The sequence below is a fragment of the Sinocyclocheilus grahami genome, unplaced genomic scaffold, assembly GCF_001515645.1.
Source record: "Sinocyclocheilus grahami isolate Dianchi unplaced genomic scaffold, SAMN03320097.WGS_v1.1 scaffold23.1, whole genome shotgun sequence".
NCBI lineage: Eukaryota > Metazoa > Chordata > Actinopteri > Cypriniformes > Cyprinidae > Sinocyclocheilus > Sinocyclocheilus grahami.
Window position 1 is genome coordinate 742,742 of NW_015505202.1, and position 27,734 is coordinate 770,475.

General features: G+C 39.0%; 3 protein-coding genes across 3 annotated transcripts; 2 read left to right on the plus strand and 1 right to left on the minus strand.

Annotated features, from left to right (window-relative positions):
• Positions 1–91: 91 nt before the first annotated feature.
• LOC107561251 (arrestin-C-like) lies at positions 92–6,469 on the minus strand. Its single transcript, XM_016245651.1, has 5 exons — positions 6,450–6,469; positions 1,762–1,899; positions 1,447–1,551; positions 1,133–1,182; positions 92–512 (listed from the first exon to the last, which is right to left on the minus strand). The coding sequence occupies exons 1-5, from the start codon at positions 6,467–6,469 to the stop codon at positions 376–378; spliced, it is 450 nt and encodes a 149-aa protein (XP_016101137.1). The 3' UTR covers positions 92–375.
• Positions 6,470–7,574: 1,105 nt separating this feature from the next.
• LOC107561253 (phosphatidylinositol 3,4,5-trisphosphate 5-phosphatase 2B-like) lies at positions 7,575–21,007 on the plus strand. The gene is made up of 24 exons (XM_016245666.1): positions 7,575–8,928; positions 10,708–10,771; positions 12,433–12,571; positions 13,296–13,434; positions 13,574–13,714; positions 13,823–13,910; positions 14,764–14,853; positions 14,963–15,085; positions 15,169–15,283; positions 15,377–15,400; positions 15,462–15,463; positions 15,734–15,922; positions 16,152–16,251; positions 16,399–16,487; positions 16,689–16,770; positions 17,407–17,493; positions 18,393–18,500; positions 18,607–18,695; positions 18,803–18,890; positions 19,051–19,206; positions 19,448–19,529; positions 19,680–20,484; positions 20,603–20,718; positions 20,872–21,007. The coding sequence occupies exons 1-24, from the start codon at positions 8,792–8,794 to the stop codon at positions 20,963–20,965; spliced, it is 3,147 nt and encodes a 1,048-aa protein (XP_016101152.1). The 5' UTR covers positions 7,575–8,791; the 3' UTR covers positions 20,966–21,007.
• A 2,943-nt stretch (positions 21,008–23,950) lies between these two features.
• Positions 23,951–26,108, plus strand: LOC107560477 (P2Y purinoceptor 4-like). Its single transcript, XM_016244665.1, has 2 exons — positions 23,951–24,102; positions 24,554–26,108. Exon 2 carries the CDS (start codon positions 24,558–24,560, stop codon positions 25,650–25,652), a length of 1,095 nt encoding a protein of 364 aa, XP_016100151.1. The 5' UTR covers positions 23,951–24,102; positions 24,554–24,557; the 3' UTR covers positions 25,653–26,108.
• Positions 26,109–27,734: the final 1,626 nt, after the last annotated feature.

Consider the following 27,734-nt stretch of genomic DNA (forward strand, 5'->3'; position numbering starts at 1 on the left):
TATATTATATATAATAATAATAATTAACTGCTTCACTGCTCCCCTGCATATATATAAAGTCATGATGAAGGATGAGGAATGACTTTGGTAGTGGTCCAAATAACAGTCCAATGTTTATTCATTTCCACCATCACCACAGACATTAAAACAAAATACGACTTAATATAATTATAAAGTTGTTCATTACTCCTTTATATTTTACATTCACATACAAAAAGAAACTGAAACATTATTAATCTGAGATCTCATGATAAAGGTAGAAGAAATAAACATTACATCATCAGCATCAGACCAACACTTGATTTCAGTGTCAGTGAGTTCTTCTTAGTGTACAAGGCTTTTAGCCCATGTTTAACATTATACAGCTAATTCCTTTTACAGGTATTTGCAACTAGGGTCTATAGTCTCATGAATTGAGGTTGTTTGGAATCTGTATCTATTCCTGAGTGTCTCTCCTTCTGACTTGCTCCTCTCCGTCAACGGCTGTATTCTATTCAAGGTTGATATCAGTCCTGGATAAAAAAAAATAAAACGTTTAATTTTTTGTTAAAGCCTCAAAGTCTAAGATTCAAAATGAAAACAAATAAGGTTTAAAATTCTTTCTTTCTCAACATGGGAAACAAGTTTACACTGATACTTACACTTCTGCGAATTTGCGAATGCACAAGGATGCAGTTACAAGACAAGAAAACGATGCTTTTTTTAGAATGTTTCATAGCAGTGCCACTTTATAAACAGGGAATAATGTATATTTGAAATTTAAAATAAGTTATGATCACAAATATAGAAATATCCATGTACAACTGGACTGTATATACCTTACACACACAAGGCCCCTCAAAACAAATAAGGTTTAAAATTCTTTCTTTCTCAACATGGGAAACAAGTTTACACTGATACTTACACTTCTGCTCAATTTGCGAATGCACAAGGATGCAGTTACAAGACAAGAAAACGATGCTTTTTTAGAATGTTTCATAGCAGTGCCACTTTATAAACAGGGAATAATGTATATTTGAAATTTAAAATAAGTTATGATCACAAATATAGAAATATCCATGTACAACTGGACTGTATATACCTTACACACACAAGGCCCCTCATTTTAAATATAAAAGAACAGAAACCTCACCTGCTGGTTTAGGTGACATCAGAACCAGGGGGAGTTCAGCGGTAATATCACTGTGTACGGAAGATAAACATGTCTTGAGTACTTTCACTGCTCACAATGGTAAATCACATCATAGCATGTACTGCTGGATTTATTTTCATTGTTGTTTAATGACGAGCCAACTAAGCAGACTGTTAGGTAGTTGTGTTCGGGCATTATCAAGGGAAATGTCTTATTTAATAGCAGAGGAAAAGTCATCAGAGAAAGAAGGAGGTAAAGTGCTCTCTTCTATGACTCTTCACTGAGACATTGGGATGAAATGTAAAGATGCAAACCTTAATGTTAGGCTTCCCAAGAGACCACCTCCCATCATGAGGGTAACCTTAATTTTGTAGGAAACAGCAAGGCCTTGCATTTGTTTATCCATGTTGGGTAGCAGACTGCAGAGAGATAGAGAGATTCAGATAAGTCACATTGTTTATCTGCCTGTGCATTTTTATACATAAAAGTATTTCGATTTTTTGTACTGAATAAAAATACAGAGATGTCATTGGGATGCGCCAGAAGATCTGTCTAATGCAGATGACTTTTACATTATCCAACTACCTATTTAAGGACATATTCAATTGCTGTAATAAAGATTAACTGACATTGTTGAAGAAGCCAGGTTGGTGTCTTCATCTTTCAGTTTGCCATCCAATGCAAGGCCACGTTTCTCTTTGTTATTGGCAAGCAGAGGAGTGACTCTATATTCCTTCTCAAAGGTGGAGTTCGCATTAATTTGGTCCCTGTTACAAAAAGGGGTTTGTTCACCTCTCAAGAACAATCAAAATCAAGCTTGACAGGTTTTTTTAAAGTGAACGAGGCCAACTGTTTCAAACCTTCAAGGAGCCAAAACATCAATGATATTTTTAAAGAACTGCCATGTACTTGAATATTGAAGCACTATGTCGGAAAAGTGTTTAGTCAACTTTGTCACTTATTAAAATGGGTGCAAAATGAGTGGTACTTTGCTAAATATATTATAAAAATGTACATAAAATATTTTAACAGAAGTGAAGTTAAATTCCTTTAAAATGTGGGACTGCATGGCCTGTATGGGAAATATTTAAATATTTCAAATTGTGAGCTGGAGCATCCCAATAAATAAGCTGAATTAATTATTTATGTGTAAAGTCATGAGGCCAGAATAACAATAATAACTGCTCCTAAAGCTTCATAACATACAGCATGTTCATTCTAACAGGATGAGCAGCATGGACAGCCATCAAAGTAAATTCAGCTTTAAAACTCCTGCTCACATTGTTCCTGTTGGTGTAATAAATTTGTAAATGGTTTTCTTGGTATTAATCTTCTTGGGTTTTGAGGGAATGAGGTGGGTGTCAAACTATTTTAGAACATAAGCTTCTTCAAAAGCAGTTAGAGACACTTTTGCTTGTGGAATAAATGAATCATGACTGACAATAATGCTATCTTGTTATTGGTAACTGATCATCTTTTTGAATGACACTGCATCCACACCACTAGGTGTCACTATTAGTTGTTTTACATGATGTAACTAAAACACAGCTGAAAATATCTGTTTTTAGTCACTATGGTCCCAACTCTTTCCCAGACAAAAAGGGTTTGTTAAAACAATGTGTAAGTATAATTAATATAATAATGTAAGCACCATTGTTATTTATTGATTAAGTTATTATTACTATACAGTATGTGATCCTTTGAGGGCTTCATTTAAACAAAGGGTGTTGAATGGGAAATGCAGTGTTGAACATACTGTTATTAATAGAAGTAGTGATTGATGTAATCCTTTTTCTGATAATGAAAGCGAGAGGATCAGACTGGGACGTCTGGGCTCTCACCATACCTCACACCTGATGTAACAGATGGTCTAAGGTTATAGGGCTTGTGCTCTCTGCTCAGATGGCATGTAAAGGTGTTTAGATCACGATTATGCTCTGTTAACTCAGCAGCCATTGAGCTTGTTGCTCAACATTCAAATACTCGGCTAGTGCTTGCTGTAACAGTTGCAGCGCACTTCAGAAACCCTCCACCTTCCCCAGCTCCACCTGTATAGACCTCCTATGGGGGTAATTTCATGTATGTTATATATGGGAGTTATTCATAAATGTTATATGTGCAGCAGCAGTATTTCTTACATGCTCACAGCAAATCAAATTAAATATAAAACCAAAGCTATTTGCCACTGCCAGGGCATTAACGGTTTTATAGAAAATATTTTATAGTTTGTTATAGAAAAACAAGTTATGCTCAGAGTCCAGAGCCTCGATCAAAACAGTATAACAGGCACCTTCTGAGTAGAGACCTGCACTATCGCGGGACCCAATGCAACAGAGTGAGGCGTGGGACAACACTTGATGGGCGAGAGCGTGTGCGGGCAGGTAGAGGCTCGTGTGTGCGGGATGCGGGAGAATAAGGGTGTACTCACACCGTGCCCGAGCGTGTTTGACCCCCAAAGCCTGGTTCATTTGACTAGTGTGATCGCTCCATGCCACGCTCGGGAACGGTTCGCTTAGCCATCCCTGGCTCGATTGGAAGAAGTGGGCCAGAGCACGGTTCAGTTGGGCTCGGGCGTGGTACGCATATAGTGTCGGAGCGCTGAACTTCTGATACGTGCAGCATGATTGCGTGAACATTTATGAGCCGCAAAAGTGATGGATCTGTAAAGCAATATATTGTGAGAGGTCCGTGTGTTACTGCATCCCAGACAGTGTTGCCAGGTTTTCACAAGAAAACCCGCCAACTCGTTTCTCAAAAGTAGCCTAATCGCTAAAATTCACATTCCAGGGAATAAATATCATGTTATTGGAGTCGCTTCAACCTGTGGACATGAAAAACAACAGCGTTAAAGTAGCCCAATTCTGCGGGAAAACCGCAGGCTTGGCAACACTGGTCCCAGACGACTCAAAATAATAAACCACAAAGTTAACAAAACGATGCACTCCACTGTGCTTCTCTGCTGTCTTCACGTGCAGAAACTTCCTATTTCCCACTTATGAAGTCGTGAGCACTTCATGTGAGTGCTGCTGCAGTCAGGCCCACCCCAAATGCTTTCATTGGTTGAGATGCGTGATGATGACACCCATCCCAAGCCAATACTGATCAACATCCCACCCCTCCGGTGACCCATGGTTTGTCTGTATGTGTATTCAGAGCCAGTGAGCAACAGACTTTCATAATAAAAAAAACTGCGTCAACGCGTGATAAAATAATTGTCATTCTCATTGAACAAAAGTGAATGGTTTTTCGACGTTTTTTTTCTTCCCCCATCACTGTTGTTGTAATGTGTTGGGAAGCCAGAATGCGCATCCATCAACAGAAACATATATTAGCCGAACCCGGCTACGGGTTATTTATAGCAAATATATATATATATATATATATACAGTATATATATATATATATACATACTTCCAAAATAACCCTAATACACATTATTTTGCACATAAGAAAAAAAATGGATGCTGATTTTTAGAGTGTGTTTGTTCAAATGAGCATCAGTTAGAGACAGCTGCTTATGTCTTTAACCCTGCTGGCCTGAACAGGCAGATCTTGACCGCCACATCAGCATACACAAATTAGGTTACAAATGTAAGGATAAAAGAAACTAGAATACTTTGATCTCCTGAGAGGCAAACAATGCACTGGCATCTTCAGGACACCCCACAGAGGGGTGGTGCAGGAAACACCTCTCTCACATTTGCATCTGTGCCTTTTCATCTCCTCCCTCCACTGGATTCACTCAAACTGGTCAAGAATATAATGTTCTAAATGAATGCAAATAAGATTTACAGTCATGTTTGGTTTCATTTGAATAGTGGCATAGTGGCAAGTGGTACAATGGTCTTAATCTTACTAAAAGATAATACAGATCCTAAGAGTTAAGAGAAACTTTGATCACCGTAGAGAGCAATCCCATGCAAATTACCTTTTGTTCCCATTTGAGGTGTAGACCACCCAGGTCTGGGACCTGGCTTAATGCAAATTCCAATTGTTTGTACAGGTCTCCATTTGGAGGATGTCTTTTCTTGGTTTCGTATTTAAAGGATTGCAGCAAAAGGATGTCCAGAATGCCCGTAGTACAGAGTATCTCCACATACTCTGTACTATGTATTTTTCTAATACATCTAATACATTTAATCTCAGGAATGCATTTTACTCTTAGATTCGTCTTTGAGAGTTTGATGTCTTGTATTGATTTGATATCGTTGAATTGGCTGTGGAGATAATTGTCATAATACATATTTACCTGACTGATAATAAATTGTTACATTTGATTTATTCTGACTCACTCTGAAGTTATTTTCTCAAGTAGATTAAGTGAAGGCTTATGTTGTCCGCAAATCTGCGTCCAGGGTTAAGTGCACATTAGATCTCAGGAAATTAGAATTCAGATACTAAAATGGAGTCAGATTGAGTTAAACCTAAATTGAATAACTCTGCGCGCTGAAAAGACCGAACACGCAAGAGACCTTCATCCGCCACTGGATACCTTCGTTGGGCCAGGTGCGCGGACCTTACACAAAACACTTCAAGTATATACAAGCAATTAAGAGACTTAATGACTAATTAGACACAACTATAATGATTTACATGGTTTAAAATTCAGCATGATGTTTTTACTTTTAAAACCATTTCAGTAAGACTTCACTTAGGAAAAATGCAAATATATTATTTTTAGTTTATTTGCTGTAAAAGGAATGTTTTTAAATAAAAAAAAGAAAAATAGATAAAGTAGAATTCAAATGGAATAGAAAGTGCTAGAGTTAGAGGGTCAAATAAAGATGGAACAGATGTGTTTTCAGTCGTTTCTTGAAGATGGCTAAGGACTCAGATGCTCGGATTGAGTTGGGCAGGTCATTCCACCAGGAGGGAACAGTTATGAAAAAGTCTGTGAAAGTGATTTTGTGCCTCTTTGAGATGGCATAATAATCCGTCGTTCACTTGCAGAACGCAAGCTTCTAGAGGACTTGATTCTAACAAACGTGCAGCTCCATAGAGCCCATAATCCATATTAACACTTTCTCCAGTGAAAAAATCCATCCCCTGTTGTCCTCACATCTTTGTTAAGAACTGTGCTTGATCTGTGCATATTTCTCTCCTGATTCAGATGTGATATATTTTTCACTGGAGAAAGCAATAGGACTCAGTGTTAAGCCGGAAGCAACAGTTTGAAATTAAAAATTTATGAAGTTTAATGATTGATTTGTTTCTTACAAATTTAATTTTATTTTATTTTATTAATAATCTTTAAACAAAATGCAATAAATTGCTTATCCTCTAAAGTGACTTTCCTTTTTCTGCTTACATTGCTTACATGGAATATCCAATGGGCATTATGGGCACAGCCCAGGGGCCCATGCGCACTTGGGGCCCAAGCGAGAGGAAGATAATTGATTTTCCAGAGTGTCTTTACACTAAGTGCTAATAGCGCATTGGCAAACGCTATTTTCACTAGCTCCACCCACCAATGTCTGGTACACTCAAAACTAAAAAATGACACATTTGCTTCAATGTATTTAGTGGAGTAGGCAGTAGAGAGTAAGAATCTCAGAATTGGCTTTTGATGCGATCGACCCAGGTTCAAATCTGCCTTATGCCGAGCTATAAACAATCATTTACACTCTGTTATTATTGCATCTTGTTAATGTACAAAAATACTGAAATGCAAATAGTATCTGCCAATATAAAATATAGATAGCATAATTACTATTTTACACTTATTGCAAAGATTGCTGCTGGTCCAGGAAAGCATTGTCACAATCAAGTAGTGTAAATCCTGTATGTTGGTGTTGATCAGTGTAAATCCTGTTGAATATCTACAGGTGTTGATATTGTCCTTCAGGTTGTGATTATAGGTTGTAACCTGTGTAACTCTTTTTACCATCCAATTAATTTGGGATGGATAAAATTATAGTAATTAGTAATTAAGTTCAAAATTATATTTTTTTACTCTGAAATGCATCACATTATGAAAGTAGGTTGCTAACAGCAATTTAAATTGACTTCAAATTCGAAATTTAAATGCAAATCAGAGCCAGGTATTAAAGCCACAACAAGGGCAGAGGTGGAAAAGTGTGCATGAACTCTTCAGGTTTACATATTCGGGGGGACAAAAATAAATATTATTTATATTCCATGATCATTTGTCTTCATCAGTGCTTCACAATGGAGGTTCTGTTGGCAGTCTAAATGATGGAACCTCTGAAAGCTCCTGCATGTACAAAAACCTGAACCCTCAGATGACCTAGTGTGGTCTATTGCCACAACGCTGAACAGACAACACTACGGATGAAGGGTGCGTTAGAAACTTCTAGGGACCGCCTGACTTCCTTCATAGCTACTTAATAGTGGAAAAACAATGACTTTTTATAGCCCACTCACAACAAACAGAGATTTGGGGGTGGAGTGCTTTATTTGTGTTTGGTGGTGAGGTTTGCAAACTGTTTTTGCTGAGTAGTGAGGGATGGTGTTAGTCAAGCAGCTGGAAACAGAAAGAGAGAAGAAAAGGAGGGTCGGAGGAGGAGAAGGACAAAACAAGCGACACAGAGAAAGGGGGATGATCGTATCCATATGGCAGAGCTTGTGTTCTTCACTTCCTGGACAGAGAGAGGGAGATGGACAGAGAGGCTAGAGGAAGAGAGAGAGAGCTGGGAAGCCAACAAGGAGTGAGAGAAAAACAACTGGAAGCGTAGCACAGTAACCCAGAGAGCTGTAGAGACCGATTCAAAGCATGTGACAATGATTTAGCTACAGTGTAGCTACTGTGTGGGTTTTTCTCAAGATCCCTCGGAGGGATAGAAAGAAAGAATGAGTGAGACTGGAAGTTCCTAAAACGCTGCGCTCAGGAATTCAGGTTAGTGTTTTAATTTTTCTGCTCTCTCTTCTTCCTCTGCCATCTGGAGTTGTGAAGCACTTCCTTAAATTTACCAGGGGTCCATCCGTTCTAATTTTACATCTACATGCCGACCCTCATGGTTTTCCGTCTTTGTGAATGGAGTCCAGGTCTAGTTCTTACCCTAAGGCTGGTTGGTGAACCTCTAGCTGGAGTTAACGGTCCTTTAGTGGAGTTTGCAGACATCAGCTGAAGTTCTCAGAGGGGTGTTGCCTTGCCCTTATAAGGCAAAACCAACTGAGTGGAAAAGTATTTGAATTTGTGGTGGTACTGCTCCACTGCCTTTTCATGTCTGCGCAGTCTGGAGCCTTGGTTCCTCTTCTTGGATATGTTTGCTGCCAGACAATAAGAGCTTTTGTCAGTGGGGTGGGCAACTTTTGTATGGATGCTCTGTCATCGACCTCAGTCTCACTAATGAGCTCTCATAAGTGGAGTCGTCGCAGATCACGAGAGGAGGAGGCCGGTCCTGGATCTGCCCTCAAGCCAAATGTGCATTCTGCCATTAAAACGCACATGCTCATGGGAAGGCAAACACAATAGACAGTGTAAACAACAAAGCTTTTGGATGCCGTAACGCTCTCTGGATCTGACTCTGCATGCTCAGCTTCTGACAGAGACGGGATGACAGGGTGGACCTCCGGTTTTGTTATCACTGGAAATCAACAGTATCAATATGACATCTTTCATCAAACTTGTGTCAACCACTTTGGTTTTTGGAAATTAGACTGTATTATACTCTGCTAGGACACTCTTTTGAAAGCACCATGACAGCAGCAGCGTGGTACCATCGGGATATCAGCCGCGTTCGAGCCGAAGAGCTGCTGGCCCGTGCAGGGAGAGATGGCAGCTTCTTGGTGAGGGACAGTGAATCTGTGCCTGGAGCCTACGCCTTGTGTCTGCTGTGAGTACAACACCTCAAGACTGGAATACACTACACAATGTTTGCACAGAATTACAGATGAGTGATGAGTCAATGCTAGTTGCCAAAGGGTAGAACCAATTTGCAGATTTTGGGTGGTCAGAATTGACCGAATTAATTCAAAATGAACAGTGTATAATGGTTTCAATCAGTCAAAGTATGTCAGATAAGTTTTTGCCAGTTTTACAACACATATAGTCAGTCATCTTCTAGCAATGAGGAGCATGTTTCTGCATGAGTTTGTTGTGTTCAGAAAAACATGAAAGTCTGGTAGTGTGTGATCATCAGTCGTTTGGTGTATGATGACTGGTTTTTCTGTAACCCATTTACAAACTATGATGCCTAGTGTTTTGAAAACTGTTCAGATTTAAAAAGTCATATAGTGTATTCCAGCCTTTACACACACTTGGTTGTGATGTGATAAATTTACCTAGAATGACCCAGCTGTATATTCACAACACTTCCTGGTGATGCACAATGACATTTTTAAGTAAATCACAATAGTAACCAGGTATTGTCAAAAAGGCAATTAACTATTGTAGTCCTTTTCTATAATCTGTGCCTGTGAGATGGATTTTACAGCCATGTGTCTGCCTTCCCCATCAGGTTTCAGCAGAACTTTGACAAGACAGTGACTGGGGCTACCTTTCAGATAGTTTAGTTCTGTCTATCTCAGTGCACATGAGCTTCAGGAGACGAGACCCAGTCTAGAGCAGTCCCTCTAGACCCCACTCAGTCAGCTTTGTTCAGGCCTCAGTTTTCCCTGTTCTCCTCCTGTCTCTAGGCCCTGTAGGAGGGAACAGGCTCCAGTGACCGCATTGCTTTCTCTCCACTGCGGCCCACAGCCAGACACATTCCTGAAGGCTGAGCCCTCCAGCTCCAAATGCTCTCCCTACTTTCTTTCTTCCATTCTCTCTCATTCATTCTTTCCCTTGCCCTCTACCTCGTCTCTTCTCTCTGAAACAGTTCACATGCAAAACATCTACTCACACAGTCACACTTCCTCTCTGTGCTTTGTTCTCTTCTTTTAGATTACCTGGAAACACTGAGCTTTCTAATTGTGTCTTCATTGGTCTCAGTTGAATACATGTTCCAGGTTGTGTGGCCAAATGCAAATGAACACAAATTCTGGTTTATCTAACCTCCTATGGGCACAGAAATATGATCTTATATGATATGACACATACTGATGGCCTCAGTGACCACATTAACAGGTGGTCTTTTATTTTACTGTGGCCTTGTATATGGTATAAATAAACTTTTACCCTACTTTCAGAATTGAATATGCTGCCCTGTGGTGACCATGGAAACCATCAATGTCAGGCATGCACACATTGTTTCATGAAGCCACAAAATGTTCCATTTATGTGATTATTTAAAGGGTTGGTTGGTTTTCTGTTTTCTGCTAAACACCAGATGAGAAGTTTAGCAGAATGTCTGAGCTGATGTCTTGTGTATAAGCTGATGAGATCTTAAAAAGGACAAAAAGCACTATGGTACACAGAACATGTGCAGTCTTATGAAGCCATATGAGTTGAAAACAGACTGTAGTTTAAGTTGCTCTTCAATGAAAATCATTGTATGGAAAAGAGCAGCATGAACATCTTGCATAACATCTCCTCTTGTGCTCCATGGAAGAAAGAAAGTTACTACATTTTGATAGACATTACAAAATATAAATGTTTGGGTAAACTTCAGCTTTAAGAATATTTATTTTACTGCATTATCTTAGATTCAACAGTCTGTCTGTCTTGTCCATAGGTTCCAGCGACATGTTCATACATACCGAATCCTTCCTGATGCAGATGGGTTACTGGCTGTGCAGGTGAGCAGACAAAGGAGTTTGCACAGTCAAATGCACAGTCACAAGTAAGAAAGTAAATGCGGGCGAAAATTATGCCTTGTTAGGCAGGATACCTTAAATGATGGTTTTACCTTTGAATGAATGTGCAATTTCACATGGAAATTACTTGATACTCATCTAGTTACTTTCACTTCTTCTTATTCTTCAAAAAAGAAGCAGACTTGTTCTTGTCTGCTGTCTGAAGCATGCAGTTGCGTGGTTTCAAATTGGCCTCGGTGGCACTTGCTGTCAATAAAATGTTTCACACAGATTCCTCCTGCACCCATGCTCCTGATAGAGAATGACTGGAATGGGTTTGTCTGTCTGTGTGGAGATTAAAATATGTGTGACATAATTGTTTCTATGTCCAGGCAGCAGTACTAGATGCATTTTTGCTAATTCTTTTCTGTGCATGGATGAGATGTGTTGGTGTGTTTCAGAAACACTCTACCAATAAGGTTTATATTTTATATAATATTTTATATTAAGTAGATTTAATGCCTGTTTCCTATGTAAAACACCGAATGGATAACATATACATATGCACAAGAAGAGGCATATTAAGTTAGTGTTGCTTTCTATTGTGAAAAAGAAACATTTTCTGAATATTCTCCCCCTATCATTGTCTGATTTCTTTTAATTGCTTTTCAAGAGCTGCACTCTTGGAAGGAAAACATGCTGCTATTTGGAGATTTTAGGGGAAATAATTAAATGTTTTTGCCAAAATGGTTTCATCGACCATGCTTTCAAAATACAAGCTTCTAAAAAAAGGCATTCAAAGAGCGGGTTATTTTATTTGTCATGATGCCTGATGGTTTAAGTACAGTATGTGTGTGTGTATGCTCTTGTTTGCACAGTGGGTAGCTGGCTAGTGGCTGTTCGTGGCATGTAGAATTTGGCAGATGCTAGAATGAGGGCATCATAATGTAATTGTACCTTTGGTCCATAAAGCAGAAAAACTGAAATGTTTTGGGAGTTACATAGATTACATAGACCAACTTCTTTTTGTGGCAAACCTAGCAGTACTGCATTTTCTGCCAATCTTTTTTTAGTTTATGCAGGAAAGTCTCACATTATTTTTTGGCACGCAAGTTTAATAGGTCTGTCAGAATTCCAAATATTTGTCATTTAATAAAAAGTTAGCCAATTCTGAACTATAAATCAAAAATGTAACTTCTGGTTTCACAGAGAAGGCTTAAGCCTATCCCAGACTAAAATGCATGTCTGGGCTGTTTATTTAAATTTAAAAATATGTCAGTGCCATTGTTTTGTCTCAAGATGCACACAAGTAACGTTTGTTCTAAGGCACGTTTATAAAAGATACTGTCCTTATTGAACTATGGCCTAAACCTGGCTTAACCTAAACCCTGTCTGTGAAACCAAGCCTAAAAGTATTAGGCTGTGATAAAGTTCAGTATCTGTCATCAACATTCAGATTTTGTAGGAAAGTTTTCACACTTTTGGTAGTATGATTTTTCCTGTTAACCTTCTAATACACTGATGATCCCTTTCCACCTTCCCATAATTAGGACAGAATTTTAAAATCTTGTAATGCATATTTCAAATACTTATATTGTCCTGCTGTAACTGATTTCTGAATTTGTTTGCCTATATGAGTTGGGTCATGTGTGTTTTTGTTTCAGGCCACGCAGGGAGTGCAGGTGAATTGTTTCCGTACTCTTAGTGATTTAGTTGTGGGTTATCTACACCCACACAAAGGTCTGGTGGCCCCATTGCTTTACCCTGTTATGCGTGAATCAGAGCCCAACGATGAGAGCTCAGGTAAGATGATAGAAGAATAACAATCTGTCAATAATGTTAGTAGCGCTTCAGTTCAGTGAGTACATTGCTTCAAACTATAGCTTTTAACCAACATTCACTGTGCTGTGAAGAAGGGGAAATTTTGGTATGTAGATTATGACGATTTAACTTATATAAACTATAGTGTTTTGGTCGTTTTAGTATAAATTTATTACAATTTGAGTGATCCCAGTTGTATTTGTGCAAAATCACTATTTGAATATATACAATAATATACATGTTATGAATATTTATATTTATTATAGTACATGTAACAGACATTAAACAGACCGATGTAAGTATTTCAGAGAGTGAGTCTGATTCTAACCGCTAACTCCGAGTTCGAGGCTGATTAATGAATCTTTTTGACTGACTCATTCAAAAGAGCCGGTTCAAATGAATCATTTGTTTGTGAATCGGACATCATGGCTTTGCTCACAACGCGCAGTGTTCGTTATGGATGTGGCGCGCGGATGAAATCTGACAAAACCGCATATGGATGGACACAAAGACTGTCCCAAACATATTTAAACTTATTGTCGCTCATTTTTATTTTGCTTGTCGCATTTGCGACCATTTTATTCGCGGCCTGAAGCACTGTTAACAAGTCATTAGTCTTTAATTTGTGTGAGGCTGCTATGACATAGTTCATCCCAAAGGCACAACATTCAAATGTTTAAGATTAAATGGAGGTGTCTTGGTGCAGATGGAGACGATGAGAAGCCAAGTTCAACATTTGTCACCCCTCCACCACGTGCAATGTCCCCTGCAGGCCAGCCCCCACCTTCCAGTTCAGCAGCTCCTCATTTACTGCTGCAGAGGCTTCAGGAACTCAGGCCAAATAGGTACATTCATTCATAAAACATGACTTATGGATCAATATCAGACTTTTGGATCACATACCACTGTCTGTGCCTGTATATAAAATTGTGTGAAAACAGTGTCGCTCCTTACAGCTCAGTGTACCAATGTTTAATTCTGCAGTGCGGGCTGTGAGATTGTCCAATTACTGGATGAGTATCTGCGTAGTAATATGTGTAAGGACCTGGAGAATGTAAAAGTAGGCGCATCAGGACTGCAACACTTTCAGTGCATCCTCAGCCGCGCATGTGACAGTCTGCACAGGTGCTGTTTCTCTAACATAACATGTCCCTTCTCAACACAGCTGCAATTATTTGAAATAAGCATCTGAATATTTTCAAGAAAAAGTTATTGCTGATTTGTTAACCACAGTGAGATTGACCAGACTCTGTCCAGTTTGGAAACCTTAGCGAAGGTGTTTGATCATCCTAGTGGCCACCTCACCTTCTCCACAATGCAGGTACACAAACATAAGTCTAATACAGGCTGCTATTATCAATCAGTCATATTTTTCTTGAATAAATTTTAATATAGTTTAATAAATTGGCTTCGCGTGCAACATTTTCCTGAATTATGAAACACTGCACTGTGTGTGGCTGATATAGGGAACCACAGATTCAGAGATTTATTACATGTTCAAACAGGAATGGGATCATTACTGGTCTTTGCACAATCAAGCATCACCATTACTATTGCTCATGCTTCTTGTTAGGAATTTGAACAAAGCCCTGAGCCCCTGACCCTAAGTGTATAGGTATAGTGTATAATAGCTTAAATCATGCAGCTTGCTGAGGAAAGGTTTACTGTTACTTTTCTAAGTGATATGACTGACTTATTTTCACTGATGGATGATAAAATGGGTAGAAAAAATCCCTTAGGCCAGTGGTTCTCAAACTTTTTGATTCAAAGACTCCATTGTCCACACAACTAAAAAAAACTAGTTCATTTTACAGAAAATCTTGATTGTATGTTTTTTAGCATTTCAATACAATGTTGATATTAATTGTATTATTATTATTATAACAATAATATATACATTTCAATAATTGTACGTTTTCTGAGGCCTCCTAGTGGGCTCTGGCCACCGGGTTGAGAACCAGTGCTTAGATCCTATAACTAGGGACCAGAATATCATAGAGCCTTGGAGGCAAACTCTTTTAACTTGTGCCAAGAAACAATCGCATAGCAATCACTCAGAACAACTTTGCAATTTCTCAGAATGCTTTAGCAACAGCATAGCATGCAGTGCGGAGACATCAATGTCTCCTTTACCTAATAAATTCCTGTTGTCTCATAAACTCTCTTTTTGTTAGAATACAGGGAAGAGCCCTGGAGAAAACATGGATAATTTGCTTCACAAGCTCACTGCCCTCTGTAACCTGTTGTCATCTCTGGAGAAGAGGGTAGAGACACATATGACAAAAATAACATGCAAACCCACACAAACCACATACTTGTAATCTTTTTGCATTTCTGTCTGTGATGATGATAACAATATTGGGTCTTTTTCAGGTTCTCAAAGCTTTGCAAGAAGCTGTAACCAGTCACAACTTATCTTTGCAACCAGTCACTCCTCCTGAGTCTGTCACAGCCCCCAAAAAACAGGCCAGACCTAATACTGTTCACAGCTTTCAGGTAGCACATTATTGCCTATTGTTTTGTTCACTGGTAATATTTAAACTATGAAAGTGTTTGCATTTATTTATGTGCATGTCAAGGTCAAGGTGGTCAGGTATGGCAGGCAAACAGTGTCGGTAGACATAGATGCAGGAGTGCTGCTGTTTGACAAGAAGACTGGCTCATTCGGTGTGGAGACTGTCACACACAACAGGAGTGAGTTTATCTTGCCTTAAAACCTGAGATACTTCAGTCTCCATCATTATCATACAAGGCCAGTAAATGGAATCTATTGCTTTTATGTTTTAGTCGTGCAGTTGGTGAAGAATAGACGCTGAAGCTGCGGTTGAAATCTGTCACTTGTTCACAGAATTCACGTTTTCTATATGGTCAGTGGCATATAGTGCACTATATAGGAGCTGGGGAACGATTCAGACAGTGTAAATATTCTTTCCATTGGGGCAAATGAAGTCACACACAGCACACACAGTCTGCTCTGGTCCAGAAACACGATAGCACGGAGCGGATCATATGCGCGAGTTGGCGCAGACCACAAAACGTATCTGATCCAATTGAATTCAGCATGTATTTATGATCAAATAAATGCAGCTTTGTTGAACATAAGAGAATTCTACAACATCTTATAGACCCCAAACTTTACAATAGTTCTGTATGTGCGAGTGTCTATTTTGCATTATTCCTCTTTCTTGTCTTAGGAGGAACCACAACTTCCAAGACATCCTCAGACTCTTGTCTCTTGGAGAAAAGCAGCTCAGCACTTTTGACATTAGCCTTCGTTTCAATCATCTCTTTTGGTGTGGAGACCTCAACTACCGCCTGGACCTGGATGCTCTGGTCACATAGCTAATATCTGCTTTATTTCTGTCTAGATATTAGTCACTCCAGATTTACTTATTCCCGCTCACTGCTTTTTATTAACTGTGATCCATAGCCATTCAAATATTGCTCTAAGGAGACCCCATTAAGCGCATTGAATTGAACTGAGTTGTTCTATGAATCCTTGTGCTCACTTCTATCATATATTGAAGGTCATCTGTTCCTGACTGAGGTCTCCCTTTTGCAGGATATATTGAAGCATGTTTCAAAGCGAGAATTCGAGGAGCTGATGTGTGCAGACCAATTGACCAAAGAGCGGCACAGAAGAAAGGCCTTTTTTAACTTTAGTAAGAACCGTGCTCTTCTTCTCCCAGGGACACCACAGACACAAGAAATCAATAGATGTGATCACACAACAACATGTGGGACAAAAAAAACATTAACAGACGCTTTAATATTTCGTTCTTGGTTTTGTTCTTGCTCTCTCTGTTAAGAGGAGGAGAAGATTTTGTTTCCACCCACCTATCGGTATGAACGTGGTTCTAGAGACTGTTATCTATGGCAGAAATACAAGTCCAGTGGGGTAAAACTTTTCATTTCATTTAATCTATCAGCCTTTGTTAATGACATCCTAACATCCTGTTTACACTTATAGTGGCCTATGAATCAAAATGTGATATGATTTTACTCATTATGTGTGATGACATAGATTACATTTTCTCATCTCATCCTTTTTGTTTTCTATTATTTTGTTTTATTAAAACTCAATTCAAACTTTCCTCAGGTGCAAGTCAATGGGCCTTCGTGGTGTGATAGAGTTCTGTGGAAGTCCTACCCAGAGTCTCACATAATCTGTACCTCATATGGTATGTTATTCCTATTTCTCCCAATTCTTATTCTCATTAGTGTTTGAGAAGCTTTCTAATCACATGTAAAAGAAAAAATATAGTCCATGCATTACAGTGTCTTCATAATACATCAAGTGGCTAGGCATTCTCCTTTGTTGGTTTGCACTTAAGCTTGAGGGAAGTAACTAAAACATTGGACTGCTATTTTTGTAGCATTTTGGAATGAGATGTGTGTAGCTAGCTACCCTGCACAACAAAGGTTGACTTTGGGTACGACTGTAGGTCTGCGGTCCACAATCAGAGTCATATCCTGTCTGTCTGTCTGCTCCAACAAACATGTGAATTCAGCCTCCTCAGCAAAGGCCTCCAATATATATTATGCTAGTGTATATGATCACAGCCAACACTGACCAAATGCTTAGTATTTCATTACTACCTCACATTAGTATTTTTAGAATCTTTTTAAATGCCAGCATTAAATGAGAATGTGATGTTTAATTAATTAGGTTATTTATTAATGGGATGGTTGCTAATGTTCAGATGACGGTTTGTATGTTTTTAGAAAAACTTTAACTCCACCCCAATTACAGCTTTAAGAATCGAATAGATTAGTAAACAAATATTTTTAACTGATCCTTTGGTTCTGTTCATCAGGATGCACAGATGACATCTTCACCAGTGATCACTCTCCTGTTTTTGCAACTTTTGAAGTGGGTGTGATATCACAGTTTCCCAGAACAGGTATGGAGTCCTTTTCAGCTTGAGTCTCTGACACTGGAGTTTTTGACATTTGGGTCATTTCATAACACAAAGAGTTATATTATGGGTTGCTGAACATGCATTTCATTAAGGAACCACCATTTCCCTTTGCCACCAAACACATTTTTTTTCAAGGCTGGTCAAGGCTGCCTGTTTTAACAGCACCAACATGACAGCCTAAAATGATTTCAACTTTAGATCATTCTTAAAGGGTTAGTGCACCCAAAAATTTAAATTCTGTCGTCATTTACTCACCCTAATGTTGTTCCAAGCTCAAAATACATTTGTTCATCTTAGAAACTTAAATGAAAAAATATTTTAAATGAAATCTGAAAGCTAAAAAAAACCCCGCATTGGTTGTTGCATAAGTTCAAACTTGATTTGCGAGGACAAACCTCATTGGCTCTCAAACGTCAAGCAAGCACATTTGAACTTCCATTTACTGTGTTTGATGTGCTTTATTCACATATAAATACTGCTCAGAGCACATACATAAAGTCATAACTTTTCAATACAAGTATATCTGTTCAGAAGACTTTGATCATAAAACGCCTTGATTTACATGGATTTCTTTTACAATCTTTTTATGTACTTTTTGATGCATAGAAGTTTTAGTAGAATGGATTTTCAATTGATGGGCACTGAAACAGAAATCCTTCAGATTTAATTGAAAATGTCTTCATTTGTGTGTCGAAGATTAACAAAAGCCTTGGGTTTAGAACAACATGAGGGTGACAGAATTTTTATTTTTGGGTGAACTAACCCCATAAATATAATCAGTGATCATAATTCAAGTATTTTTTTAATTGAGTATTTGTTTAATGTTTCTCTTAGTGTTATAACCATCTCACAGTCCTCTTTTTCCATCTCTGTGGATGTAGAATTGGGTTCAGAGAGAGCCAGCATTGAGCTGGAGGCGATTGAGGCCATAGTGAAAACTGCTAGCAAGGCCAAGTTTTTCATCGAGTTCCACTCCCGCTATCTTGAAGGTATCTTTTGTGCAATAATCAATCAGGCTTTTGAAATGCCAGGAGGTCATGGGATAAATGTGACAGTTCTTTTTTTTTTTAACTTTATGCTTCTCCTTGTGTGTAGAGCCTCGACGTTCTGCTGAGAATGACTCGCAGTACTGTGAGGTACCAGGATTTCTCAAACTTGGCTGGTCTTCAAAACAGTTCCCCAAGGTTGTGATAGAGGCCATTTAACTCAATGTGATCATTTGAAGCTATGCTATTTTTAATAAGGATTTGACACTTTTTGTTTGTACACCAAATCAAATTTCTTTTTTCAGCTCCACCCAGTGTTCTCAGATTTAGAGCATCTCCGGGATCAGCACTTGTTGTTGTCTGTGAAGTCATGTGATGGCTTTGAGTCATACGGTACACGGTCAAGCTCAATTTTCTCTGAAACAGTGGTTTGGTTTTTAGAAACCATAACATCATAACCAGGAACATACACATCTAAATTTCTAGTGAAGGGCACTGTTGAAACATTATGGTCATATTGATTGTATATATAATGGGAGTTATGTCATTTCAGGCGAATGCTGTGTGGCTCTTCGCTCGGTAACAGGGAAATCATCGGATCCATTTGAGACATGCTTGACTCACAGAGGAGAAGAGATGGGTTCTATTCGAGGACAAATCAGTGTTTATGTACCACCAGACCGCCGAAGAATCCGGGAAAGGGTCTATGGTGTGTCTATCATTTCCTCAAATATTTAGTTCCTCCTCTGCTTTGGCTCTGTTTTCACTTTTCTATCTGCCATGGCTTCCTCTTTTGCTGCCGTGCTGCCTGATCTTGTCCAGATGCATTCTGAGACTTTAACTGAAATATGAAACTTAACGTACTGCTTGTTGAACACCCAGTGGTTTTGTCACAGATGACTACAATATTTAAACATTTAGACATGAGACATGTCTTCTGGACATTACAGAGTGGCTCTGCATGGAGAAGGATGGGAAGGAAATGACAAACGATCATTTGTCTCGCCTGTCTTCTTGTGCATTCCCAGCCCAGTGAGTCAAAAAATAGACCTAGGTTAATAAATAATGTTCACTTCATCTATGGTAAAGTAGTTTTATTAATATACTTGTTCAGATGATCATGTTCTGCTACCTTTTTCCATTGGACATCACCTTGATTTACACGTCATGTTCCCACTGTAGAGCACCATCATCCTCATATATGGCAGCGCCAAACAGCTACACCAATCCTGCGTACTTCATCTTTGAGGGGGTGCCTGTGTTGCGAAGAGTTGAAGAGATTCCCCCATCCAGCAAAGAATCCCAAGTAGAATGGGCCAAAGATGCTGTGATACAGCTCCCTAGAGTGACTGGAGGTCACAGCCATGGCAAAAGGTCTGCTCGGAGGTCCGATTTCACAGAGATTGAGATTCCTGGATCTTTAACATCCTATAAATCATCTTGCGAGACTCGTGAACTGACGTCAACTGCGTCCTCGTATCAGCTTTTCCCAGGTCCAGATGTTCCTAATACATCCCCAAACCAAAGACACACCACCTCCTCCAATACATCTTTACAATTACAATCCTATAAGAACAATATGACACAGGATTCAATATTATCAGTCAAAAAAGTCACAAACTCCTACATGAACAGTTCTGTTTTTTCCCGGGACATACAGGCGCCACTCAAAGAAAAAGTCAGAAAGGACTATCACAGGCTACACCAAGGTCAGCCCATGCCAATGCGAAATGGACCAAAGCTGTACCCATATATTTCCACAAGGGTTCCCATTCATGAGTCCTCAATACCCTGGATAGTAGAGCAGCCAACTACAGCTTCAGGAGACAATTCACTTACAGCCCTCCAAATGGCTAAATCACTAAGTGAGGTGGATTTTCAGCCAGTAGACAGGAAGTACCAATATAATCAAATATCGTCTCAGCAAAGGCATCATGGATATGATTATGGTTTAGCTAGTGAGAGAAACTACAGCTGGGAGAAAGAGGTGAGTTGAGTAGTTTTCTGTTTTGGATTATGTTGTTTATTGCACTGTGTAAATATGGACTTTAGGATTAGCTTTGGGGTTTAGCTTTAATATTTACAAAGGCAACGTGTGTCTATAGGTGTCAGTCTTGCATGGAGCCCCAGAAACAGTGCGGGAGCTGCTCAGCACATTGGGTTTGCAGCGCTACACGCTGGACCTCAGCCGTAACGGCTGGGATGATCTTGATTACTTCAGGTAGGTATGAATGTGACGTAGTCGAAAAATTTCTTCTGTTCTCAAGCATTTGCATCAGTTAATGATTTTAAGCAGCAACAGTGCTTTGTGAACATATATATACAGTACACGTACACGCTGCCAAATGTCACTGTGTGTTCTCTTCTCATGCAGTGGTATTACAGAGGAGGAGCTGTGTGCAGCAGGTGTGTCTAATCCGTCTCATCGACGGAGAATCTTGGAGAACCTTCCCAAGATCTGGGACTAAACTGAAAAGAAACTGAGACTATCAGGAGACAATAAGACAAGTTCAATATTTGTATTCTTAATAAATATTTTTTTACTCTTCTTTGTAATTTCTAATTGTAAGTTCATTCATTAATAAAGTTCATCACACAATGTGTTCATTCTGTCCCCGTGGTCCTAAACATACAGCATGGAATAAACTACAGTTCAACACCTGCTTCTAACAATCCAAACAAATCATAGCTATCACTAAAACACAGACTCTTCAATTGTTTACTTTAGCACTGACCGTCTTGATACTCATACGTAGATACTGTGTATATAATAGCACAAGTCAACCTTGTATTATCTGAGCATTAGCTGTGAAATGTTCTGGTTCAGTACCTTGTCTGGTGACTGAATCACAGCTTGCCTATATCCCTGTTTTTAGCCTAGTTACTGTATTTATTCCTAGGAGACATCTTTGCTATAAATTACCCGTTTAAAAGTGCATAAACCAACTGTTTGCTAAAGGAGTCAGCTGGTCCTTTTTTAAAGAAGAATATATATTTTACTAATTACCCCAGGGATTTAATTGCAGTGATGCTGTTTTTCCCCTTTACTTAAGCTCATGGATTTTTAATACTGAATTGAACCAACATAATGATTTCCAGTCTTAACAGAATAAGCACAGTTCACATTTTCCCTGAACATTAAAGGTGTTATCTGATATTTCACAGGGATTTAATACACGTTGTAAAATGTCATTCTATTTGATTTTATTAATATAAAACTTTTAAGGCCAACTAGCTATGCTTTAATTTATGATGTTACCTTGATGTTAATTGAATTCTCCCACCTCCGCAGTCCTAAAGTCTTTATTCTTGCAATTATATCTGTAATTTGATAAATTATTCAATATTCACTTTGGATTATGGTGATGGTTTTATAAAGTCACAGAAAAAAAAAATTGATTAAAGGGTGATTTTTTTATTTTAAATCTATACTATTCAGTGTCAATATTTGATTATCTTTAAACTTGAACAAATATGGTACAAAAGGTTGTTTGTATAGAAACAGGATCTTTGAGGACTATGTTTGCTCTGGGATAGAGTTGACTGTCAGACATATCAAAGACAATGAGCATGGAGTGTTTGTAATGACATCAGCATGTCCTAATGATGTCCAGAGACATGTCGTACATAAGTGCAGTAATCTCAAAGATAGATGATAGATAGATAGATAGATAGATAGATAGATGATTGATCTAGACAGATAGACATATGAATGAAAATATGAATTGAAGAAAGTTCAGTGTGAATTCACATCCTTGTGTGCTCTCCGCTGAAGAAAGCATCTCGGTGAGTCTGGCTATTAGTCATTTGAATGATAGCAGCTTATCACAAATAAACTTCCTTTCTGCTCTCTCAGAAAATGTCCCTTTTTATCACTCCAGTAGTTTGTGGCTAATCTTGATTCTTTCTATTTATCTACTTTTTTGTGACACAAACGAAAATGGGTGGAGAGTAGGTGAATATTCTGCACCGGCCTGCTTGACTTCATCTGTCAGTCATTAGATTATTATGTAGGCCAGAGATGAAGAGTGAAACTGAACTAGCTGTATTCCCGGTGACCTACAGTTCACATCACAATACTGAGTCACTGACCCACTCGCATTCCTCTACAATTCATGCAATTTCCCATAACTCCTTTTTGGACTAACTATCAGGTCAGCACTGCAAAGGAAGTGGGTCTCACCATACCAACAATGCAAACAAATCTCCCCAGCTTTTACACAGCTTATAATTGTTTTAATTATTATTTCATGACACATGACTTAAATTGTAATTTAATGTTTTTTATAACATCCTAGATGTCAGCGATGTATAATACTAACATTATAAGTCAAATGAATTTGAATACTATATTACAGATTATTTAACATCAAGCCAACATCATAAAACAATTGTGCAAATATTCAATGTGAACTTTAACTCAGAGAGGCATAGCAGTCATGCAACCTATTATGACACTCAAACTGAGATAAAGGTATTTCTTGTTGTAATCTTTTGCCCTGTTCATTTAGCTTTCTAGATACTCGCTCTTCCACATTGACTGCCATGACCAAACACTGTGCATATTATTTACCTAACAGCACGTCTGAGTGGTCTGATACAAACGTGTGCGATTATTTCTGAGTTGCTAAAGAATCAGTTCCAGCACATGAGCATCAGTTTAAGGTCTCCTCTCTCTAAGGCAGACCTGTACTACTAGGGCTAGGCTAACCTCTCTTTGGTCAAATGGGACGGGACTGTGTTTTTACTAAAGATTAACTTTACTCCAAACAAATATGCATAAGCTCCCCTAGAACTCCTGGGAAACACCTGTATTTCTTTATTACCTCTGTTACTGTATGGAAAACCTGTAACTTCTTCGGAAACATTATTGTGGGATGTATAGGCTATGCACAATTCCATTTGGTATGTAGCCCACACAGTCACATGGTGCTTACTGGAAGTGAAATTACATTGAAGGAGCTTGCCTGGAGTTGCCAGTATCTTACATAAAACGGAAAGAGAGCAGCACCATGTGTGCGATGGGGTTAAAGTGTCGTATAATTTACCTTCAAGGATTTTATCATAAAAACTGGGCAGTATCATTTACGAGAGCCAACATATAATGTTTAAAGGGCATGTGAGATGAGCTTCTGCTGTAAATTACTGTCTGTGTGATGGGCAAAGATGGCAGAAACTGATAAGCGCGTGATATGATACTGAGATGAGTACACTCAGAAATAGGAAAAATAGAAGAGTTCCCCTTTAAATAGCAAAATTGAATATAAATGACTTTGACTTCTACTACCTTACCAGTTTCTCGTGGTATTTAAGAAAAATTATATATTGACCAATACCTCACTAAATATTGGTGAATTGTCTCGAGGAGCTGAAGGGAGAAACTCAGTTTGGCTCTGATCCCCCCACCTCCGCCCCTCAGCTCATGCGCTCACGCGCTCACTTACTGCAGCGGGACAATATCAGCTCGAGCGCGCCCAGTCCGGTAAATCTGGAGGCGTGAATCTCTTAAACAAGTTGAATGGTTTTTGAACCATTAGTGTCAACCATCTAAACTCATGTTTTGATCTGTGGAGGGACGTGTTTACCTCGTTCAACTGAGTGAACGGTAAGTTTTAGCACGTGAAAATAACTCCGCGTGCTCCTCTTTCTCTTACATCTCGTGTACCCTAAATGTGCACGGTTGTGTGCAAAAAAAAAAAGAAGATTTTCTCTTTGTTTTGCGATTTATTTTAAAACAGCATAGTTCTCAAACGGGAGATAGTTTCGTATGGGATTATTTCGGAAACTCATAAATTGTGAGAATAAGTTTTCGTGTTTTGATATGGAGTTTGAATACTTTTTTAGACCTAAACCCTATGAGATTATTAAAAAAAAAAAAATCAGACTTTTAAGCACACTTAAGAGTCTATTCTTTGTAGACACTTTCAGCCTGTAGTTCATGTTGATTTGATAGCTTGTGACATAATGTTTTACACTGAAATCTAATTTATCCTGTGTTTACTTCTAACTCATTGTTTCTAAAATTGCTAAAAGCATTTTTGTTGTTATTTTAACAGAGAAATGAATTCACTCTTAAGAAAAAGTGTCTCAGGGAATTTTTCCCTTCCTCCCACTACTTTGATACCGAGGTCTGAGAAGGAAGTGAATTTCAGCTGTCTCTTCAATGAGGAGTTCAAGTATATTCTGCTACCTGTATCATACTCCCTGGTGTGTTTTCTAGGACTGATACTTAACTCTGTGGCTCTGTGGATGTTCATCACTAAGATGAGGCCCTGGAAACCCAGTACAATTTATATGTTCCACCTGGCCCTGTCCGACACACTCTACGTGCTCTCCTTGCCTATGCTTATATACTACTATGCAAACCGCAGCCACTGGCCTTTTGGTGTTTTTCTCTGTAAGATTGTGCGATTTCTATTCTATGCCAACTTGTACTGCAGCATCCTGTTTCTTACTTGCATCAGTGTGCACCGCTACCTTGGAATTTGTCACCCCATTCGTACTCTGACTTTGGTTAAGCCACGCCATGCCCACATGGTGTGTGGTTTTGTCTGGATAGCTGTGATAGCCTGCCTGGTGCCCAAGCTGAGTTTCGTCAACACTTCTCAGAGAGGAAATGAGACTTTGTGTCACGACACCAGCCGCCCGGACGAATTTCACAACTACGTTACCTACAACTCCGTGGTGATGGTCCTGCTGTTTATCCTGCCATTTCTGATCATCATGGTTTGCTACTGTTTAATGGCGCGGGCCCTTTGTCAACCACGAAAGGGCCTGTCCCAAAGTCAACAGAGTTCATCCCGGAAGAAGTCCATTAAACTTATCATAGTGGTGCTGGTTGTGTTTGCGATCTGCTTTGTACCCTTCCACATCACCCGTTCGTTCTACTACGGCTACCGTATTCTAGACGCAGATTGCAGGTCCCTTAATATAGTCAACTTTGCTTATAAAATCACTCGTCCACTTGCTAGCATGAATAGCTGTTTGGACCCCATCCTCTACTTTCTGGCAGGGGATCAGTACCGCGCTAAACTCATCAGAGCGTTCACTAGACAAACTCCGAACACTCGTTCTACTGCGTATGTGCATGAAAACAACATCGGGCTGGCCTTTAAGAACCCAGATGCCCACGCTGGCACTGAGTCGAGACTCTAGAGTCACATACCCAGACATTTTGGGTAATCATTTAAAAAGCAGTTCTGGAAGACTGCCTCAAATTTGGTAAGACATCCCAAGTGCTCTCTATCAACAGTCAAGTCTTCTACAGCCACAGACATATGCTTCCAAAAGAATTCAGGACAGTCTCTCGTTGTAAACACTACACATAGATAAAAGTAAAGGAATCTATTTGGAGAAAGGATGTGGTTTACTTCCTTTGTGCACTCTTAATGATTTTTTTCATTCAGTATGATTGCTGGTAGTGTAGTGCACAGGAACTGCAGCTCGTTTTATAAAAGCCCTGATGGCCAATCACTCCTGGTCACTTGTAATGTTGAAGTTTCTCACTGTTGGTCAAGGACACAACTTGGCAGTGTTGGGGTTCTGTCAACGCTGAAAACAAAACTCACTCTATATCCCAGAGATGGACTCTGGCCTGTGACTGTTACTACAGAAATGCCAGTACAAAGCCTTTTGTGTGTTCTATTATGTCTGAAGGTCTTATGGTAGGAAATGAAAGTGTGAAATCCTCTTGCATAAAAGTAGGACTTGAGTTTTTTTATAGTATTTCACAAATGATATAAATGATTCTTGAATTGATTATTAGAATACCCATTTTATTCTACTGTTTATGTTGATACTGAAAACATAGTAATTTGTTTTAAAAGAGGAGAGATAAATGCTATTAAAATGTCATTTATTGTAATTAAACAAAAGTTTGAAACCTTTTAAGGCACTTTGAGTGAAAAGGTAAATGGTTGTGGGGAGGCTGAAATTCAAACTGCAGTTGTGCAGATATTGCTTCATTCCTCGTACAGCTGTTTTTGTCTTTTGGCGGAGCAGATCTACAGCCGTGTTGCTGTATATGTGTTTGTGTGTATTTGTGAGTAATTGCATAGCAGGGCTGAATGACGTGGAAAAAAGATTGAAGAAATCAGATCCGTTTTGGCATATTGCGGAGAGATTTCCCCCCCCCGCATGTAACCTCTGTGGGAATGTTTGTGAGTTGTGCATTTTATTATTTCATGTTTAGTTTCTTGTAATGTAAATATTTTATGACAATTCTCTGGTCTCATGGTATTTGTTTAATTTTAAATTGTTTACATGATGTGTTTTGTACTTTGAAGTGAACAGTTTTCTGCGTGTATTCTGTCAGTTTTATATGCCCCTCTCTGATTATCTACTAAAATAAATCAGAAGGAGAGACCATGCCACATTGTTGCAAAAATACTTGTTTACAAAATACTTAAGTATAATAAAGGGATCTGTTTTATTTAGAACATGCTAGAAAATGTGTTGTAAAGCTGATAATTTATGTCTGCTATGTCTTTTTTTAAAGGGGTCCTATTATGCTCTTTTACAAAGTATTGATTTAGTTTTGGGAGTGTACTAGAACAGGCTCTCATACTAGGTTGTTCGAAAAACATAATTTTTCACATATTTTACTTTATTACAACACCTCTCTCCCCAGTCTGGCATGAACGGCTCGAATAGTTCCTGTATCAAATGAAGGCCCGCCTTCTGAAATACGAAATGTGCTGTGATTGGTTAGCTGGGTCAGTGTGTGTTGTGATTGGCAGCACTCGGCGCCTGGTCGGGAAATGTCATGCCCCTTACCACAGCCGCTTGCGAATATTGCGTCAAAATCAAATAAATTTGAGCGCGATTTAAACAAGGATGATTTTAACCACTCTAAAGCCTGGCTCACACTAGGATATTTTGCCCGATTTAGCACTGATTTCCCCCTTCCGAGAATCGGATCAAAAATCTTGTTGAGCCCCTTGATCGGTCCCGATGTTCGGCGCGGATTATCTGGTAATGTGAGGTGTTCACAATCGAATCTTGCATCTCCCGATCTGCTCACACACAATATCAAAATAAATTCAAATAAATTTGAGCGCGATTTAAACAAGGATGATTTTAACCACTCTAAAGCCTGGCTCACACTAGGATATTTTGCCCGATTTAGCACCGATTTCCCCCTTCCGAGAATCGGATCAAAAATCTTGTTGAGCCCCTTGATCGGTCCCGATGTTCGGCGCGGATTATCTGGTAATGTGAGGTGTTCACAATCGAATC

What these genes read in the sequence shown, in the direction of transcription:
- LOC107561251 (XM_016245651.1), bottom strand. Translation starts at nt 6,469, where the DNA reads ATGCCCATTGGATATTCCAT. An exon ending in ATGCCCATTGGATATTCCAT is followed by an intron (nt 1,900 to 6,449) that starts GTAAGCAATGTA and finishes TTTTTGTAACAG; the next exon opens with GGACCAAATTAATGCGAACT. An exon ending in TTGGGAAGCCTAACATTAAG is followed by an intron (nt 1,183 to 1,446) that starts GTTTGCATCTTT and finishes TTCCGTACACAG; the next exon opens with TGATATTACCGCTGAACTCC.
- LOC107561253 (XM_016245666.1), top strand. Translation starts at nt 8,792, where the DNA reads ATGACAGCAGCAGCGTGGTACCATCGGGATATCAGCCGCGTTCGAGCC. An exon ending in TCACCTTCTCCACAATGCAG is followed by an intron (nt 13,911 to 14,763) that starts GTACACAAACAT and finishes TCTTTTTGTTAG; the next exon opens with AATACAGGGAAGAGCCCTGG. An exon ending in ATACTGTTCACAGCTTTCAG is followed by an intron (nt 15,086 to 15,168) that starts GTAGCACATTAT and finishes GTGCATGTCAAG; the next exon opens with GTCAAGGTGGTCAGGTATGG.
- LOC107560477 (XM_016244665.1), top strand. Translation starts at nt 24,558, where the DNA reads ATGAATTCACTCTTAAGAAAAAGTGTCTCAGGGAATTTTTCCCTTCCT.